This window comes from Eumetopias jubatus, unplaced genomic scaffold, assembly GCF_037043125.1.
Source record: "Eumetopias jubatus isolate StellerSeaLion01/CBP00866 unplaced genomic scaffold, mEumJub1_p1.0 scaffold_13, whole genome shotgun sequence".
NCBI lineage: Eukaryota > Metazoa > Chordata > Mammalia > Carnivora > Otariidae > Eumetopias > Eumetopias jubatus.
In genome coordinates, this window is record NW_028274819.1 from 15,918,485 (window position 1) to 15,937,479 (window position 18,995).

At 54.1% G+C, this 18,995-nt stretch overlaps 1 protein-coding gene across 2 annotated transcripts; it reads left to right on the plus strand.

The window, feature by feature from the left end:
• Positions 1-11,318: 11,318 nt before the first annotated feature.
• PACSIN3 (protein kinase C and casein kinase substrate in neurons 3) lies at positions 11,319-18,979 on the plus strand. 2 transcript variants are annotated; one of them, XM_028111225.2, is made up of 11 exons: positions 11,319-11,403; positions 14,285-14,357; positions 14,615-14,704; positions 14,857-15,013; positions 15,733-15,986; positions 16,090-16,245; positions 16,838-17,013; positions 17,162-17,282; positions 17,418-17,554; positions 17,973-18,094; positions 18,488-18,979. In XM_028111225.2, exons 3-11 carry the CDS (start codon positions 14,651-14,653, stop codon positions 18,601-18,603), a joined length of 1,293 nt encoding a protein of 430 aa, XP_027967026.2. In that variant the 5' UTR covers positions 11,319-11,403; positions 14,285-14,357; positions 14,615-14,650; the 3' UTR covers positions 18,604-18,979. The 2 variants fall into 2 exon arrangements, with proteins under 2 accessions (XP_027967026.2, XP_027967027.2); XM_028111226.2 differs by having other exon boundaries at positions 15,751-15,986.
• The last annotated feature ends 16 nt before the right edge of the window (positions 18,980-18,995 follow it).

The window sequence follows — 18,995 nt, forward strand, 5'->3', positions numbered from 1 at the left end:
AATGGAGAAAAAAGTATTTAGGAAAGCCTGGAGGGGAAGATGGGATTTTGTGGAGTTCAATTCGAATTTAAGTAGGGTTTGGCTGGAGGAGGGAGAAGAGCATCCCGGGGAAGAGCTTGGTGAAAGTTAGGAATGAGTATTAGTTATGAGAAAGACAGAGGCAGCCCCTGGCATCTGGGGGCTGGCCTGGTATATCAGTTAGACCGTGGGGTTCTGTCGAAATAAACAATTGCACAAAACAACACCAGACAAGGCCACTCTGACCATGATCAGTCAAGACAAAAACATGATCACTCATGTCTGAACACAGGCAGAAGTAAGAACATTGTCCAGGGGCGCCTGGGTGGCTCAGTCATTAAGCGTCTGCCTTCAGCTCAGGTCATGGTCCCAGGGTCCTGGGATCGAGCCCCGCATCGGGTTCCCTGCTCAGCTGGAAGCCTGCTTCTCCCTCTCCCGCTCCCCCTGCTTGTGCTCCCTCTCTCGCTGTGTCTCTCTCTGTGAAATAAATAAATAAAATCTTAAAAAAAAAAAACATTGTCCAAACCACAAAAATAACCAAACATCGCCCTATTGATTTGGCTAATATGGAAGCAGCTTCTTTGCCAATCACAGCTTTAGCTTTGCTTTTGCTTCATTCCTCCCACCTTGTGGATTAGATTTACTGATACCCAATCATAGAATCACTCCCATTTCCTGACAACCTCCAATCCAGAGCAATGCCCCACTTGCCTGAACCCTTATCCAAATCATCCAACACAAACCAAATCTACAAGTCCTTCCTAACAACCTCTTACAGAGATGTTCCACCATATGCATTCACTGTTGCATTGAGCAATAAACCCCAAATTCAACTACAGGGGTGTTCTTTTTTTTTTTTTGAGATTTTATTTATTTATTTAATAGAGAGAGAGAGAGAGACAGCGTGAGAGGGAACACAAGCAGTGGGGGTGGGAGAGGGAGAAGCAGGCTTCCAGCCGAGCAGGGAGCCCAATGCCGGGCTTGATCCCAGGACCCCAGGATCATGACCTGAGATGAAGGCAGTCGCTTAACCAACTGAGCTACCCAGGCCCCCCCACAGGGGTGTTCTTGATAGTGTTTGAGTTGGAGGCATTGATATTTATGAGTAGGGTAGGAGGCAGCTTGAAGAGGAGAAAGTTGGTCATATTGAGGATCTGTTCCCAGAGGCCAGATTGAGGGGGAGGTTGAAAGGCAGGCAGAATTCAAATTTCATTCATTTTACTGACATTTATCAAAACCTACTCTGTTCCTGGCAGAGTAGTTTTTTTTTTTTTTTTCAGAGTAGTTGTGTTCTTTATTGTTATTGCTGTTCACAGTAGGAGTGTCACTGCTGAGAACATTTTCTGAGGGGAGGCTCAGCCAAACCTGATCGGACCAGGGGCCAGGGAGGGGGACAGTGGCCCCCTGAGACAGGGACTCTGGAGCCCGAGGCCTGGGTCTTCCACCTGAGATCCCCTTCCTGAGTTGGGCCTTGGCGGGGGCCCAGGGACACCCCACATCTGCCACATAACTTCTTGGGCTGGACACTTTTCCTGGGCACTAGCCAGCAGCTGGAGCAGCGGGTGCCATATTTCTTGTACCTGATACCACAGGCATTGCAGAGAGGGGTCCCATCTTCAGCATCTCTCCAGTGCAGGGTCCTTTGGGTCCTACAGGAAGCACAGCACCGGGGCCTGAGGGCCTCACCGCCTCCTGAGTTGGCCTATTGGCATAGTTGGAATACTGGCAGTATTCCAGTGAAAGAGAATGCTGAAATGAAAAATGCTCTTTTGGGGCACCTGGGTGGCTCAGTCATTAAGCGTCTGCCTTCAGCTCAGGTTGTGATCCCGGAGTCCTGGGATGGAGCCCCTACATCGGGCTCCCTGTTCGGCGGGAAGCCTGCTTCTTCCTCTCCCACTCCCCCTGTTTGTGTTCCCTTTGTCACTGTGCCTCTCTCTGTCAAATAAATAAATAAAATCTTTAAAAAAAGAAAAAAAGAAAAATGCTCTTTGCCCCTATGGAGTGTGCTTTCTATGGTGGGAAAGACAGGTAATCCTACTGCTACAATTGGGTGTGATGAGTTTAATGAGAGAGGAAGCATGGGGTTTGGGCAGGGCTGGGGGTGGGCACAGAAAGAGGACACTAACTCAGCATGGAGTGGCGTTAAAAAGGAACAGTGTCAGAGAAGGGGCCCACTTAAGCTGAATCTTGAGAGATGGGAGGGGTGGGGGGGGGATGTTCCAGGCAGAGAGAGTAGGAAATGGGAAGGCAGTAATTAGCCATGATGGATTCATGAGCAGAGGACATGTCCTGCTTAATGCCAGGATTTCTGTTTTTAGGATAGGGAAGGTTTTCCATGGTGAATTAAAAAAACAAACAAACAAACAAACAAAACGCGCGTGAGTAGTGGAAACCCGCCTTGAACATGTCAGGAAAGTGTTTTGTTTCAGGTTGTGCTTTGGGGCATTCTTACCCTGGGTTTTGCTGTGTTTCACCACAAAACAACTGTCTAGTGACTTACTGTCATCCATTTGCATCCGATGAACCATCAGGAGCAGGTGGACAAAAGTATTTAATACTTTTTTTTTTTTTGATGCCACTAATCTGATAAGGGGGTAATGGTGCAGCACGGCTCTGGTTTCCTGGCTATGCTATGAAGCCCTGTTTATAGATGCTTTGGTCTTATCTGTGACATTACCTTTGACATAAGGCATCACAAGGCAATTCATTCAAAAGCTGCTGGTGATAGCAAATGAAGGTCTCGTGTTCACACTGGAAGCCGGGCAGACCACGAGCATGACCCTAAATAATGCCAGTTTCTTTGATCTGCAAAACAATATGTGGCTTACGTGTTTTCTGGAACAGAGTATGGCACAGTGGGAAGACCGTTGTTCTTAGATGATGTCTCTTGGATTCCTCCTTTCACTTCTAAGTTTCGTCATCATGAAGTCCAGAGGAGGTACTTGCTGGTCTTTCAGATCCCTCCCAGTTTGAAAACCTGGGATCTTGTGAGCTGCTGCAGAAACCAGTGACTGCTTCCACTCTGACCTCCCTGTGGGAAGTTTCCATCTAGTAGGAATCATTTTTCTGGTGCAGGCCAGTACATGACTCTGATTCTGATCAAGCCGTCTATGGATCCAAAAGCTCTGCTGAGTCTGCGAAACCATCCATAATCCACGAGGATGGTGTGTGCAGGCTTCCCACACACAGTTACTGCATCCAGCGGTTTGCAAATGACAGCCTTAAGGGTTCTGCCGAGCTTGCAGGGAAATGACATTTAAACTCCTCCTCAAGGATCGGAAATGGACCAAATACAGCCTCTGGAGTCCTTGTTCCTTGGCATCTCTGATACATAGTTCAGTGCCCAGATATGAATAAATTCTGGAATAGTGCTAAATGAAAACATGGCTCTGACCCTCTAGGATGCCTCTGGCATCCATTTTCAAAAACACAATTTGGGGTAGCTTTGGAAGTGTCAGACAGCTGTGTAAATACCAAAAAAACCCCACCTTCTGTCTTCGCTGTGGGGCATGAGGCACCATCCATGCTCTAAATCAATATCCTGTCGTGCAAAACCTGGGTGTGGGATGTCAGGAAACTTCCCCAGGCAACTGCCAGAGTCCTGAGGTCGTCTGCATGAAAGTGCTCTGTGAACTGTAAAGTGTTCTACAAATAGAAGTTGTTATATAATCTCCTGGCAATACATTATTTACCCATAAGAGCTGAATGAGGTGGTGAAGAAGCTTATGCCATCCTCAGGAGCTCGTACCAGGCAAGTAGCCATTGTGGGAAGTGCAGGGACGAGAGAATCAGAAACCAGGGGTTTGGATTCTGGCAGTGCCTTCTACTCACTCTCTTCCAGACTCTAAAACTCCCCAGTAGCAGAAATAAAAATGCTTCTCTCTGTGGTAGAGCCAAGCCAGTTGCCTATGGGTGGATGAATCACAGGCTCGTGGGACTGGGGGACTGCATTTACATTCCCCTTACCTTCCCATCCTCCCACTCCAGTCTCCACTGCCCCGCTTTGGCTCCTGTCCCTAGTATGACATTGACACTCCCGGAGCATGTGACAAAAACCTGGCCCAAGGAACCACAGCTTACTTTCTGTCTATAGAGGAAGGCAGTGGGCTGCTTGGGTAGCTGTGGTTCTTCCGGGTGAAGCCAATGGCCTGGAGGAGGCTATCTTGGTACGATCTGCTCACATCCTCCCCAACTCTTCAGACTTTCAGGGCGCATCTCTGCAGACACATTTACTGTACACTGTCCCTTTGTGTTTGGCTTTCCCTGTGTCATAAGGCCCTGGAGTCTGAGAGTTTTGTCATAATTCTAGGCTGCCTACCAAGCCACATTTGTGTGGGCAGCATGGAGGCTGCTGACCTATTCTGCAAAGAGGCACAGTAGCGAAACTGGATGAAGAACATCTCTGAAAGGCAGCCTGCTTTTTGAAGTTCATGTCGTATTTTACTAGATTTCCCAGGCTAGCAGCTGTGGCCTCCTCCAGGTTGGTGTGGTAGGTTGGTCCCTGAAAAGAGAAATCCATATCCAAATTCCCAGAACCTGTGAATGTTACCTAGAAAAAAAGGGATCTTTGTAGATGTAGTTAAGGGTCTTACGATGGGGCGCCTGGGTGGCTCAGATGATTGAGCATCTGCCTTTGGCTCAGGTCATGATCCCAGGGTCCTGGGATCAAGTCCCGCATCCGGGCTCCTTGCTCAGCGGGGAGTCTGCTTCTCCCTCTGCCTCTCCCCCTGCTTGTTCTCTCTCTGTCTCTCTCGCAAATGAATAAATGGAATCTTTAAAAAAAAGGGAGGGTCTTACGATGAGGAGATCATCCTGGATGATCTGAGTAGGTCTTAAATCCAGAGGTAAGTATCTTTGTAAGAGCGAGGTGGAGATGACAGAACATTGTGTGTCAACCATAATTCAATTCAAGACAACAACAACAACCACAAACCATAGCATAAGGTGTTGAGTTGTAGAATTGCTGTGTTGTACACCTGAAACTAATGTAACATTGTGTGTCAACTATACTTCAAAAAAAAAAAGAGTAAAAAAATAAAAACAGTAAGGCAGAGGGGGAATGAGACACAGGCAGAGAGACAGACGCACAGAGAAGACAATGTGAAGACAGAGGCGGCAATGTCCAACCTTTGGACAGAATTGCAGACCTGGAAAGAGTTGCGAAAAGGTTACAAAGAATTTCCATATACTCGTCCCTCATTTCCTAAATGTTATATCAGATAGAAGTACAATACAGTGATCAAGAGGAGAGAATTATGGATTTTCTGGCTGGCTCAGTCGTTGGAGCATGCTACGCTTGATCTCAGGGGTCATGAGTTCAAGCCCCATGGTGGGCATAGAGCTTACTTAAAAAAAAAAAAAGATGAGAAAATTAGTACTAAGGACACTATTAACCAATCTACAAACTTTATTCAAATTTTACCAAGTGCCCCAGTCATGTCCTTCTCTGGTCCAGAACCCAATCCAAGATCACAGGTTGGGATTCATTTTGAAATGTACCTCTCCCGTACCATCCACATTTAACCCATCTAGAAAGTTCTATCAATTCCTTCCCCCGGATACTTCTTCAGTCCCTGTACTGAGGAGCTGCACCTAGAACCAGCCCCTATCCTTGGTACCTAGATGACTGAAGCGACCTCCTAAATGGTCTCCCTCTTTTTGTCTCCCTCTAATACAGGAGCCACATGGTTTTTGTGTGAAGGGCTTGATAGCAAACATTTTAGGCTTTTCTGGCCCTGCGATCCCCATTGCAACCACTCCACTCTTCCACTGCAATGTGGAAGCAGCCATAGACAATATGTAAACAAGTGAGCGTGACTGTGTTCCAATAAAACTTTATGGACACTGGAATTTGTCCTTAAAACCTTCACATATCACCAAATCTTTTTCTTTTGATTCCTTTCAACCATTTAAAAATGCGAAAACCGGGGCGCCTGGGTGGCTCAGTCGGTTAAGTGTCTGCCTTCAGCTCAGGTCATGATCCTGTGGTCCCGGGATCGAGTCCCGCATCGGGCTCCCTGCTCAGCTGGGAGTCTGCTCCGCCCTCTCCCTCTCCCTCTGTGATCTCTCTCGATTTCATTCTCTATCAAAAAAATAAACAAAATCTTTAAAAAATAAGTAACTAAGTAAATGTGAAAACCATTCTTTACTCTTGGGCCATCCAGCCTACTCTTTGCTGATGCCCTGTTCTGATCTGTCCCTCACACAACATCCAGAAAGACACTCTGTCACTCCTCTGCTTAAATTCTACACTCAGAATGAAACAAAGTCTGCAGTGTTTGGGTGCTGCCCGCCTCTCTTACCTCACCCTTGACCTCTCACTCTCTCCTTCACCACGCCCTACCTACTCTACCTTCTTTCCCAGGAGGTCGAGTTCCCCTCTCTGGTCTTGGCACATGTTAGTCCTTTCCTATAGCATACTCTCTCTCAGGTTCCCTCTTTACCCAGCCAACTTCCATTTGTCTTTGGGGTCTGTTGGGCTGTCTTGGGGCAGAGAAGCTGAGACTTCCTGAAAGAGTTCTTCTCCGACCCGACCCTCATTGAAATTATGCTCCCCTCATAGCACTATATCTTAAATGTTTTTTTTTTTTCTTTAGAACACTTATCACCATTTGTAAATACGTATGCAGGCCTCTATTTGGTTTTCCTGGAAAACCCCACAAAGCCAGGCTGCATGTCTGCTTTGCTTACATTGTGGACCAAGCACCTAGCCTGGTGTCTGGCATCGTGGGTGTTCCTTGAAAGTCAGCGAAATAAATGGATCCTCCACTAGAATTCCTTTTTGGCCAATCAGGAGGCCCCCAGGGGACTTCAGAGAAGGGCCCCAAATGAACCAGAGCAGGCAGGCTTCCCGAACAGAACCCTCCGCCTACTGAGCTGATACCTGGGCTGGGCCCTGGCAGCTCAGGGCACCTTCCAAAGAATCTGCCCCGGGCAAATTCCTGACCCTGGAGTAGCTTTCTCTACGGGCCCCACAGAAGCCGGCTATGCATTTTTATTCTAATGCCCTCCATCTGCTGTTCTTCCTGCCCAGAACAGCATCCCCCACTGAGGTTAGCTCCTCCCGATAACTCTGACCATTTTTTTCTACCTGGGCTTGCCTGCGATCTTAAAAACAGAGCTGTTGAACCAAAATACTTTACTCAGCTGCCCGTCAGGAATGCTGGGGCAATGTCCAGAGGCCACGAAGAGTAACACAGCAGCTCGCTTGCAGCCCTCTGCCTGCTTTCCTCCGCCCTTCTCAGGGCTGCCTGCAGACTTCTTTGGCTAAATCTCCTCTAGCCCCTCCACGCACACTTCCCACCGCCTGTAGGATAAAGTCCGAACTCCTCAGCCCACCTTGCAAATCTTCACTGTTCAATCTCAACTTATTTTCCAGCTTCATCTTCCATCTGCCTCCACCCCATCCTGAACTCAGTATTCTAGATATTCTAGATCGGAACTGTCCCATACAGTTGCCACCAGCCACCTATGGCTGTTAAATTTTTAATTAAAATTAAATTTTATTAAAATTAAAAATTCAGTTCCTAACTACAAGTTCGAAATAGCCACAGATGGCTAGTGGTTACATATGGGTCAGTGCAGCTCTACAGCATTTCCATCATTGCAGAAAATTCCATTCGGACAGCACTGTGTTAGACAATAAGATTCACTCATGATTTCCTAAAAACTCTTTATCATACAATTTACATATAAGTACATGCTCATTGCTAATTTTCTAACACTACAAGAATCTCTTTTACCAATTCTAGACCTCTCCCTAGAGATAGCCACCAAAATCAGTTTGGTATATATTCTCCGAATTTTTTGTGTGTTCTGCGTTTTGGTTTTTTTTTTTTCATTCAACAGGGTCTTGGAGCTCTTCATATAAGAACACATCTTGGGGCGCCTGGGTGGCACAGTTGGTTAGGCATCCCACTTCTTGGTTTTGGCTCAGGTCATGACCTCATGGTTGTGAGATGGAGCCTGGAGTTGGGCTTTGTGCTCAGCCTTTGCCCCTCCCCCTGCGCGCGCTCTCTCTCTCTAATAAACAAATAATCTAAAAAAACAAAAAACAGCTCCATCTACCTTGTGCTTCAGGTGCTGCAGAGTTTAGCCATAGCATGAATGAATACTAGGTTATTCAACTATTTTTTTTTCTTTCCGGCACTTTGGTGTTTATCGTTATTTCCAAATCTCTGGTGTATGTATAAGGTTTTTTAAGTGGCTGACGTGGCCACTGGGCCACTCTGAGGGGCAGGGCTTGGGCCCCACCACTCTGTCCCCGGAGGGAGTCCCTGGGCCAGGGGCTTCTCAGCACCGTCTGACTTATGCACTTTGGTGACCCGCTAGCCAAAAGCCTCTTGATGGACATTTGCTTCCAGTTTTCCCTTACTACAAACAATACTACATGCAAACAGCCTTGTACCTTTTTCTGCACTTCTACACATGTTTGTCTAGGGTAGATTCCAAAAAGCGAAATTGCTGGATCACCAAGTCATATGCTTACACCTCTGGGGCTTGGCACACCCTGGTGCTCCCGCCTACAATGCCTCTTCACATGACTAATTCCTGCTCATCAAGCCCAATCAAGTGTCATCACCTGGTGAAAGGTGGTCTCTTCTGGCTCTGTTTTTCCAAAGTACTTCCTACCCACACTGTATCATTAGCCTACACCTAAGACTATGCCTTATTTATCTTTTTTTTAAGATTTTATTTATTTATTTGAGAGAGAGAATGAGATAGAGAGAGAGCATGAGAGGGGAAAGGGTCAGAGGGAGCAGCAGACTTCCTGCCGAGCAGGGAGCCCGATGCGGGACTCGATCCCAGGACTCCAGGATCATGACCTGAGCCGAAGGCAGTCGCCCAACCAACTGAGCCACCCAGGCGCCCCTATGCCTTATTTATCTTGTATTCTCAATACCTAGAAGAGGGCTTAGCATAGAACAAAAATTCAAATGATTTCTCCACTGGATGACTGAATGAATAAATAAACAAATAAAGGTACAGTGGTTAGGACATTCCAGAAACTCAAGGTGAAAGAGTCTGTGAGTGTTGTGAACTTAGGCGTTGGATCAATCTGCCACCTGGTGCCCTGAGCTAGGCTGCCTCTCTCGGTTTCTGTCTATCCAGCTTCTGACCCCGGGCGTCTCATGTTGAACTCTGTTTAAGTTCAGTATTGCGCAGATAGAGCCGCATGAGTATGCAGGGGCTCTCTGGCCGCAGAGCATAGAAATCTGAGCCCTTGGGGACAGCACTAGCAGGGGGTTGGTGTTCCAAAGGCAGCTCTGTCTCCTTTCACCTTTGAAGCAGCTCCGTATGCTCTGAGTTTTAGTTTATTTTTTCTCCCTACAGTACCTTAGGGGCAATTAAAATCAGCTGCAGTATTTCTGCTTTCTGCCTCCTGATTAGAATCTAAGAGAAGCCAGATGCTTTCCAGTCCATGTCCCCTTCTCCTTGTGATCTGAGGAACAGCCCAGCCCTCTTTTCTGAATCTCTCCCTGACCTGGCTTTCCCAGATGCCAGTCTGGCTTGCAGCCTTTATTTTAATGGGGTTTTAATAGGCGGTTCCTGCAATTAATTTCATTCCTGTGTTTTCACACTTTCTGTCTAGGTGCCTAAAGGCCCCCAGGCACTAGGTGGGATGTTAACTGATTTAAAATAATACAGGACAGTATAGCTGTCATTATAGATTAGCCCAGCTCCTCTCATTTACAGCTTTTACAATCAGTAATTAGCTGGGGCACACGGTCCATTTGGGAGGTCAGCCGGGTCACCTGTCATGTTTCATAGAGGTAGAAACAGAAATATGGAAAAAAAAGTGACTTTTTCATGCCCCGACAGAGACTGGGTGTTGAAACTGGTTTCAGAAGCCACATCCTGCTGGGTACACACCCTGTGAGCGCCAAGGCCAGGATCCACTGCTCAGGCTGGATTTGCCAAACGCGCTGCGTCCTGGATGCCCACAGTTTCACCCTCCCACTAGGACTGTGGAGCAGCTCAGTCCTCAGCAGCTAATACTACCACCTGAAATTACCCTCATTCATTCTCTTCCGGGCCCTTTTCCATTTTATGAGCGAATTTATCTGCATAAAGAACGCATCAGCGGTGCCTCTCGGATTCAGAAAAATACTTTTGCTATTTTTAAAGCTCCAATTTAAAAATCCGCGCACACATACTCACACTTCTCGGGGGGTGGTGGTGGGGCGGGGAGTGGGGACGAAGAGTACGTGCTGGAGAGAGAACAGTTTGGCCTTTGGCTTCCCAGAGCGCCACGCCGTCCCCCTGGGGGCGCACTCCTTGGAGCCCGCTGGGGCTCTCCAATCCCCAGCGAATTTGCGCCATCAGGACCCTCTGAGCGCCCCGGGCGTTGGACCCTGCTAACCCGCCCCCCCCCTCTTCTGCCAGGCGGAGGTCTCGGTCGTCGGGTCCCCCGGCCCAGGAGGGATCGGGAGGGACGGAGAGGCCAAGCAGGTGGCGATTAGGTCAGCCTCGGAACATTCTTGGACCGCTCCAGTGGATATAAATAACAGACAGGCAGGCTGCGAAAAATCCCAGGGTGGGGGCAAAGAGGGTGAGGGAAAAGGGACTTATTAAGGGTGGGGTGGCAGCGTGGCGATCTGGAAAAAATCTACCAAATCTGGTGACTGACAAGGGGTGGGGGTGGAGGGGCAAAGGGATTTAAGAATGAATCGTGGTACAAAATCTGGGAATAAGAACACGGAGGGGTAGGAGCTCACGCCTTTTTGCCCCACCCCCACCGCGTGTCCCACGCAGTCCTCAGATTGGCAGGCAGGGCTGTGCACGGAAAGGGCACGGCTTTGGAATCCGGGTCTTGCCCGACTACGGATCTTTTGCAAGCTGCTGAAGGTCTCCGGGCCTCAGTTTCCGCATCTGTACAATGGGAATCCTAATGTAAAAGGGGGTGGCTGTGAACCTCGCCGTAACTAACTTATAAGAAAAGCGTGCTCAGCAAAGAAATGTTAAGGCAGTGTAGCCCCCAGCCCTCCCTCCAAGGGGTACCCGGGCAGGCCCAATCCCTTCCCGCTTCCACGGGGCTCCCAGGCTCTACAAAGGCCGGGAGGGGCAAAGCCGAAATCCGACTCCCCTGAGCCGCGCGGGGCCACCCTGCGGAGCGGGCCCTGGCGCTTCTCCCGTTGGAGCGGATACCCCACGGCCCGCGCTCCGGGAGCCGCGGGTAGCCGCGATGCTTGCAGCCCCTGCGCCCCGGCCTCTGGCGGGTGGGGTTGGGGCAGCGGCCGCGAGGAGAGGGCGGGGCCGGGGGCCGGGCTTCCCGGGGGAGGGCCGGGCGCGCTCCGGGAGGCGGTGGCCCCGGCCCGGGAGCGGCAGGACTCCGGCCGGAGCGTGGCCGGGCCCCCACCCGCCGAGACGCCCAGGAAGGACGCGGTGAGTGCTGCCCCCGCGGGAACCGCGGGGAGGCGGCGGCGGGAGCCGCGAATCGATCCCGCCCTCTCCTCCGGCTCTTGAAGTTTGCAATGGGACCGACTCCCGCCCTGGGAGCCCCCGGCTACCCCACTCTACGCGAGGACGGGAAGAGCGCCGCCGAGCCGAGGGGGTGTCTCATCTGCGGCGCGGCGCACCCCGCGATTTCCCAGGCCGGCGGAGGAGAGGGGGGCATCGGGGCTGGAGGGCCACACCATGTCCTAGGGCTCCTTAAACGCCCCCAAACACCCCGGGGACCCCTCGCTCTTTGCAAAGAGCCCTAATTCCTGGGCCGCTGCCCCGGGTCACCTTCTGGAGTCCACGGCCGGGCTGGCCCAGGAAGGGTGCGCCCCCTCCCCTCAGCGGTGATCGGCTGGCCCCACCCCCGCCGAGACCAAGTTCAACAAGTTTGGCCAAGAAGTCCTAGAGCCTCCATGGCTGGACCCGGCCCGGCCGCTCCGCGTGGGCTCCACCGGCTCCGAGTGGTGCAGCTTCGGGCCGGCAGGAGGGCCGGTCGAAGGGCGCCGTCCATAAGGGCTGAGGCCAGACACGGGCAGCCAGAGGGTTGGTGTAGAGGCTCCGGGTTTGGAGTGCGTCATCAGGGAGCAGGCACCTCGGGCGGCAGGTCGGGTTTCCAAAAGTGCCCCTTTGTTATGCCCCTCCCTGGCCCTGCCTCCTCCCCTTTCCCTGCGCCACCCCTTCCCCCACCCCCCGGGGCGGCTCTGGCTGCTGGTTCCAGCCACTCTAGCCTAGGCACCCCTCTCTGGACCAGTGGGCCGCCCACAACTGTGCCTCGGCATCCTAGGGCTGCGGGCCGCCCGGGAGGCGCTGCTGCAGGAGCCCTTGGGCGCAGCCTGTGACTCAGGAGGACGGGCAGGGCCGGTCGGCCTTGCTCCCTCCCAGGGGCCTGCCCCCAGCTTCTGGGAAGGTGGGGGCTGTTCTGCGCGGGGGTGGGGGTGGGGGGTACCTACCTGCCTTAGGTAGGGAGAGTGGGTTCTTCCCCGAGTCTCAGGACTTCCTACCTTGGCCCGGGCAGCTCTGAGGAGACCGTGCCAAGCCCCCTCGCAGACTTCTGCAGGCCCAGTAGGTCCTGGCTACCTGGGCTGGGAAGCATTCATTATCTGCCTTCAGAGCTCTTGCCTGTGGCCAAGTGTGTTCTGGGCACCAGTCTGGGTCTCTGCTGAAGTCAGGAAGCTCGGGGTGCCCCTCATGGCACGCAGGGCCCACACCCATAGCTAGATGCAGCCAGGGCTGTGGGGCCTGGCTGTGCCTGGGTCTCGGGCTTGTGTTTGCTCTGGGAGGCGGGAGGGAGCAGTGCCAGCCCTGCACACACAGCTTGCTCTGTTCTGGGGCCAGAGAGAGGGACCGGGTGGGGGGCAGGTCTCCCGGGAGCCTGGAGGCTGGAGCAGGCAGGGGGCCCAGGCCCCTGGATGCCTGACTGGGACTGCTCCGAAGGCCCTGTGATTTACAGCTGCGGCTCTGTTTCTCTCCATCTGGTCGGCAAGTCCTTTCTGGGTAAATGGGGCAGGCTCAAGAAGAAGCAAGGGGAAGTGCTGAGGACCCTGGTGGGCCAGCCACTCTGTCCCTCTCCTGCTCTGTACCCAGGCCGCTCCGCTGCGCGCCTCAGCTCTCTCTCCTGTTAGCTTAGGGCTGGATCCCACCTAGGCCAAGCTTTCTCACAGCTGCTATAGCCAGCAGGTTTCCCGGTCCTTTTCCCGTTTCTTCATTCAGCTACCACCTGCCAGTGCCCAAAGAAACCCGCAAATTGGACCCCCTCTGTCAATGACTGGGGACAGATCCTCTCCTGTCAATGACGATCCGATGGAATACATAATATATAAGCCTGACGGAGGGCTCACAAGGGGCTGTGTGAATGCGGGTAGAGGAATGGGGTCTGGGAGACTGGAGTTTTGAAGGATGGATAGTGGCTTGTCAGTTTGGAGGGGAGCAGTGTGATAGAGCCCTGCTTGGGGGCAGTGGGCACCTACTCTGTCCCCCTGGGCCTGGCGGTGTCCCTTGGGCTTGCTCAGAGGAGGAAGCAGTTTCCTTTTAGGGGCTTGAGTCAGTGCTGGGGACAGCTGAGCCGCTGCCAAGAGGCAGGAGGGGAGTGGCTGCATGCCACTGTGTCCTCTAGCCTCTGGGGTGGTGGCTCTGGGGTTGGAATCTACCTTGCCCTCCTCTACGGTTCTGGTGCACACTCTTAGAATTGGCTGAGGGCCTGTTGGCATCCCCTTGCTGCCCCAGACTCTGGGCTCTTTGAGGGTGGGGCTGAGTTATTCATTACCCAGGGAGGCTTATGGGACCTCAGTGGATGCTGTGGGAAAGGATGAATGTCCCTTGTGACTGTCAGGCCCCTCACATTTCTTGCTCATTGCCTGGTTTGAGTCTGAGACCAGCCCTGGCGCGGAGGACCAGGAGGCAGAATTTCTGCCTCACCAGGGCAGTAAAATGCACTTGTTCAAGCTTCTTGGCCAAGACCGGACTCAGGCCTCCTGGCTCCCAGTCTGCTCTTGCGGGCAAAGGGAGTCACTGGAGTGTGGCTGGGCACCCTCCGACTTGGCCTGGTCTGGTAAAGGGTCGTCTTGTTGTTCAGGGGAAGGTAACAGGGCCTGGCGTGGGCAGGTATCCTCCGCTCTCATCTGTAGTGGGGAGGGGGGGCAGCGGGGCCCTATGCCCACCACCCACCCCCGCCTGCCACCTAATCCCCAGTTGGATCGTGTGACCTGCCTGGCATTCTCCTGGCTGGAATCTGGCGCTTCTGACAGCAGTTGCTATATCGGGGGAGCCGGGCACCGCCCTGGACGCTCTAGGTCCCTGCCCTCACCCCCTGCCTTGCTTTTGTCAGCTTCAAGGCAGAATCACAGTGGCAGCTTTGAGAGTTGGACATCCAGGTCCCTGAAGTGATCTCTAGGCCCCAGGTAGGTGGAATGAGGCTGGGTGGGGGAGGGGGTGGGCAGACTTAGGGCCCAAGGAAGAGCTTTGAAGTGGCCATCCTTTCTCCTATCCCAGCCCCTCCTGGAACCTTCCAGACCCCCCACCTGGGGAGTCCTAGCTCTGACAGCTCCTTGGATGGTAGGGATAGCCGTGGGGACAAAGTCCAGGGATAGGAGAGGATCTTTTCCTCTCCCCAACAGCGTATATCTGGCTTCCCTGCTTACCCCTTTGCCCTCCATAGCCCCCATCCGCCACCATTCCGTGCTGCGGGGACACCATGGCTCCAGAGGAAGACGCTGGAGGGGAGGCCCTGGAGGGCAGTTTCTGGGAGGTGAGCAGCTGGGTCCTAGGTTTGGTGGTGGCACTGAAATGCCCCCCTCCCCCCGGGCCCAGCCACCTGTCCAGGGGAGGAACTGAGCTGTCAGCCCCAGCCCTGGAGGGGGCTTCTCCCCGGTGACACGGGCTTTCTCCTGTCTGCCCCAGGCTGGCAACTATAGGCGGACCGTGCAGCGGGTGGAGGACGGCCATCGGCTCTGCGGGGACCTGGTCAGCTGCTTCCAGGAACGTGCCCGCATCGAGAAGGCCTACGCCCAGCAGCTGGCTGATTGGGCCCGCAAGTGGAGGGGCACCGTGGAAAAGGGTGAGCCAGTGCTCAGGCCTTGCCGGCAGCAGAGGCCGCTGAGGGTGGGGAGATCAGGCGAGGCAGCTTCTCTTTTGCAACGCTCATGAGAAGTTTGAGGACTCTGCGTATGCCTTCCCTTTGAAGAGGGAAGAGCTTCTTGGTTATTCTTACAGTTTTTAAGAGTTTTGCAGAGTATGGTCGTGAGTTACTCTGATGTTTCTAACAGCCCTGTGGTGGAGATGGTCCTGTTCTACCCATTTTCTAGAGGAGAATCCAGAAGTTCAGAGAGGCTAGGCGACTTGCCTGAAGTCACAGCTAGGAAGAGCTGAACCTCGAACCTCGAATCAGGCCTTCTGATTCGGGAGCTGGGGATCTTTCCATTCTAAAAAGCTTGTTCTTCCCTCTGAGGCAATAGTAGTGGTTGATGCCGCAGAGTTGGGTTTGAACCTCAGCTGCAATGTTTTGGGCAGTTGACTTGTGGCTGTAATGCTTTGAGTGATTAGTTCACTTTTCTGGGCTGCTGTTTTTCACCTGTTAAATGTTGATTGTGACTCTGTTTTCATGGTGGTGGATAAGGATTCGGTGAGATCGCGTATATCCCTAAGTAGCCGCTGACCTCTTCGTTGTTCACCTTTGCATCCCCTGCTGCGGGCCTGGCACCCAGGGCAGTCCCCTGTGGTGAGGGGGATGGGAGGGGGGTGGGCTCATTTCTGGTGGCGTCCCTGGCCGGGTCCCAGCCCAGCCCTTCCCTGCAGGCCCCCAGTACGGCACGCTGGAGAAGGCCTGGCACGCCTTCTTCACGGCAGCCGAGAGGCTGAGCGCGCTGCACCTGGAGGTGCGGGAGAAGCTGCAGGGGCAGGACAGCGAACGGGTGCGCGCCTGGCAGCGGGGTGCCTTCCACCGGCCTGTGCTGGGTGGCTTCCGCGAGAGCCGGGCTGCCGAGGACGGCTTCCGCAAGGCCCAGAAGCCCTGGCTCAAGAGGCTGAAGGAGGTGAGCCTGGGAGGGATGGGTCCCTTCCCGAATCCGCCCCGGGGCTGGAGGGGGCCGGGGCTTGGCATTGCAGGGTCTCCGGATTTGTCCCCGTGTGTGCCAGGTTGAGGCTTCCAAGAAGAGCTACCATGCAGCACGGAAGGAGGAGAAGACAGCCCAGACTCGGGAGAGCCACGCAAAGGCGGACAGCGCCGTCTCCCAAGAGCAGCGGCGCAAGCTGCAGGAGCGGGTGGATCGCTGCGCCAAGGAGGCCGAGAAGGTACCGGCGGCGGGCACGCCTCTCCCAGGCCCTGAACTCAACGCTCTCATCCGCGTGGGCCACCCGCTCTCCAAATCATCACTTAAAAGAGGAGCCAGAGAAAAGCTGATGCTTTACCCAGGGAAGGAAACGGTTCAGTTTCAGGCATTGGGAGCATCTTAGCAGTTGAGGGGACCTTCCAGCTCCTTTCCTTCCGTTGTGTCTCCAACGCCCCCACCAAGCTCTCACGTTGCCTTCTCTACCAGAGCGCCCTGTCCTCCAGCTCTGCCTATCTGCTGCTCAGTTTCTCCCTCCTCCAGGAAGCCTGTCCTGATTTCTCCCTCCCTGTCCCTGGAGGTTGACCTCATCTCACCCCCCCATTTTCACTCACCAGACTCTGAAAGTGGCTGTGCCCAATGTCCCCTCCCCTGTTCGGCTGCTGGGGTGTTGGAGGGCTGGAGCTGGGGCTGTGGCCTAATTGCCGCAGGTGCCTGGCCCGGGGTCTCCCCGCAAGTCCCCCCCCTCCCGCCGCGGCGGTGGCGCTCGGTAAATACTAGTGGAGTCCTGAGTGGAAGAAGTCTGGTCCTCACCAGGCTCCTCCTCTCCCACCCAGATGAAAACCCACTACGAGCAGACATTGGCGGAGCTGCATCGCTACACCCCTCGCTACATGGAGGACATGGAGCAGGCCTTCGAGAGCTGCCAGGCGGCCGAGCGCCAGCGGCTTCTCTTCTTCAAGGATATGCTGCTTACCTTACACCAGCACCTCGACCTCTCCAGCAGCGAGAGGTATGGCCTGCGAGCTGGGCATGGAGGCCTGGGGGTAATGCTGGGTCTGCTCCATCTCCCCCAGGCTCTGGCCAGGCGGAATGAGTTTGGGGGGGGCGGGTACTGGGGCCCAGGGCTTCCCAGGTTGAGGTTGTGCCTTGGGCCACAGATTCCATGAACTCTACCGAGACCTGCATCAGGGCATCGAGGCAGCCAGTGATGAAGACGATCTGCGCTGGTGGCGCAGCACCCACGGGCCAGGCATGGCCATGAACTGGCCGCAGTTTGAGGTCCGTGTTCCGGGCTGGCTGGGGCTGGGAGGGGTGGTGGGCTCAGCCTGGACCTCAGGAGGGAAGCTAGGGCTTGGGATGAGGGCTGCCACCACAGCCTGCAGCCCAGCCTGACCCTAAGCACTGTCCTCACAGGAGTGGTCCTTGGATACACAGAGGACAATTAGCAGGAAGGAGAAGGGTGGCCGGAGCCCTGATGAGGTTACTCTGACCAGCATCGTGCCCACAAGAGATGGCGCTGCACCCCCACCCCAGTCCCCGGGGTCGCCAGGGTGAGAGTCGGAATCCTGGCTGTGGGAAGGAAATAGCTCTGCCCCCCTGCCCTGCCCTCTTTCCCTCTGTCTCCTTCCCTTCATTCCCCTCACACCTGAAGTGGGCTGACAATTGGTGCCAGGAACCTTAGGACCTACTTAGTAGTTGTCATGATGCCAGCGTTCATGGTGGTTTAGCTTTGCCAGGCGGTTCCCACATTCGCGCTCATCTACTGCTCACATCAGCCCCAGGTGGCGGGAAGCACGCCAAGCTCACAAGCATGTGTGGCAGAGGTCAGACTAGGATCTTTCAGTTCTTTCCCACCTGCCTCTCCCAGGGTTCTTCCAGAGGGTGAGCCCTTGGCCCTGGGTCCTAGGCTCTCTTGCTCAAAGCGGTCCTTGTGCCCTGAGCCTGCCGCCTTCTGTCTCCCCTCTCTAGCGGTGGGCAGGATGAGGAGTGGTCGGATGAGGAGAATCCCCGGAAGGCTGCCACTGGGGTGCGGGTGCGGGCGCTCTATGACTACGCCGGCCAGGAAGCTGATGAGCTGAGCTTCCGAGCAGGTACCCAGGGACCCCTTTTCTGTTCCTCTCCAGCCTTCAGCTACCCCCTCCCCTCCTTTACAACCTGAGCAGGGGTGTGGAAAAGGGAAGCCTGATGCCTACTTCCCAAGGGCCAGTTGTCTGATTCTGAAAGGCTGCTCTCGGTCCAGACCCAAGGAGTCGAGTGTCTGCTCTGAGCCCGCACCTCCCTCTCAAAGTCACCAGCTGGGGCCTGCTTGATGCCTTCAGGGTCTGGGGTGGGGTGGCTCGCAGAGTTTGACCTCTCTTTGCCTGAGGCATGTCTCTTCTCCGGGCTGGGTTCTCCTACCACCTCCTCCCCCTCAGTCCTTGACCCGATTGCAGGATTGGGGCTGGGCCAGGGCAATGGGTAGTGACGAATCCCCTTTCCCCCAGGGGAGGAGCTGCTGAAGATGAGCGAGGAGGATGAGCAGGGCTGGTGCCAGGGCCAGCTGCAGAGTGGCCGCATTGGTCTGTACCCTGCCAATTATGTGGAGTGTGTGGGGGCCTGACCTCCTGTGACAGCCCTTCTGCAGCATTTCTCCACCTTGCATCAGAGCCCAGCTTCTCTTGGACCACCAGACCTGAGGGCCCTGGACCATGGTGCCCCTGCTGCCCTTCTGTCCATTGAGGAGGAAGGAAGTCCTGGGACCCAGGGAGGGGATCGGCCTTCATCTAGGAAGGGACTGGTAGGGAAGGGCCAACTGAATCTAGGCTGAGGGGGTAGGTGGGGAGGTCAGGTGACGACAGAAGGGCTCAGGGGTGCCTGAGCCTCTCCAGGAATGGGTGTGTCTCCCCAGGAGCTGTGGACCCAGTTCCTGGTCTCAGTGTTTTGGGGTTCCTGGGGTGGTTTTGGGGTGAGTGTAGTTCTGGGCTAGCAGCACTCTCTTGTGGTTTGTTCTAG

What these genes read in the sequence shown, in the direction of transcription:
- PACSIN3 (XM_028111225.2), top strand. Translation starts at nt 14,651, where the DNA reads ATGGCTCCAGAGGAAGACGCTGGAGGGGAGGCCCTGGAGGGCAGTTTC. An exon ending in CAGTCCCCGGGGTCGCCAGG is followed by an intron (nt 17,555 to 17,972) that starts GTGAGAGTCGGA and finishes TCCCCTCTCTAG; the next exon opens with CGGTGGGCAGGATGAGGAGT. An exon ending in TGAGCTGAGCTTCCGAGCAG is followed by an intron (nt 18,095 to 18,487) that starts GTACCCAGGGAC and finishes CCTTTCCCCCAG; the next exon opens with GGGAGGAGCTGCTGAAGATG.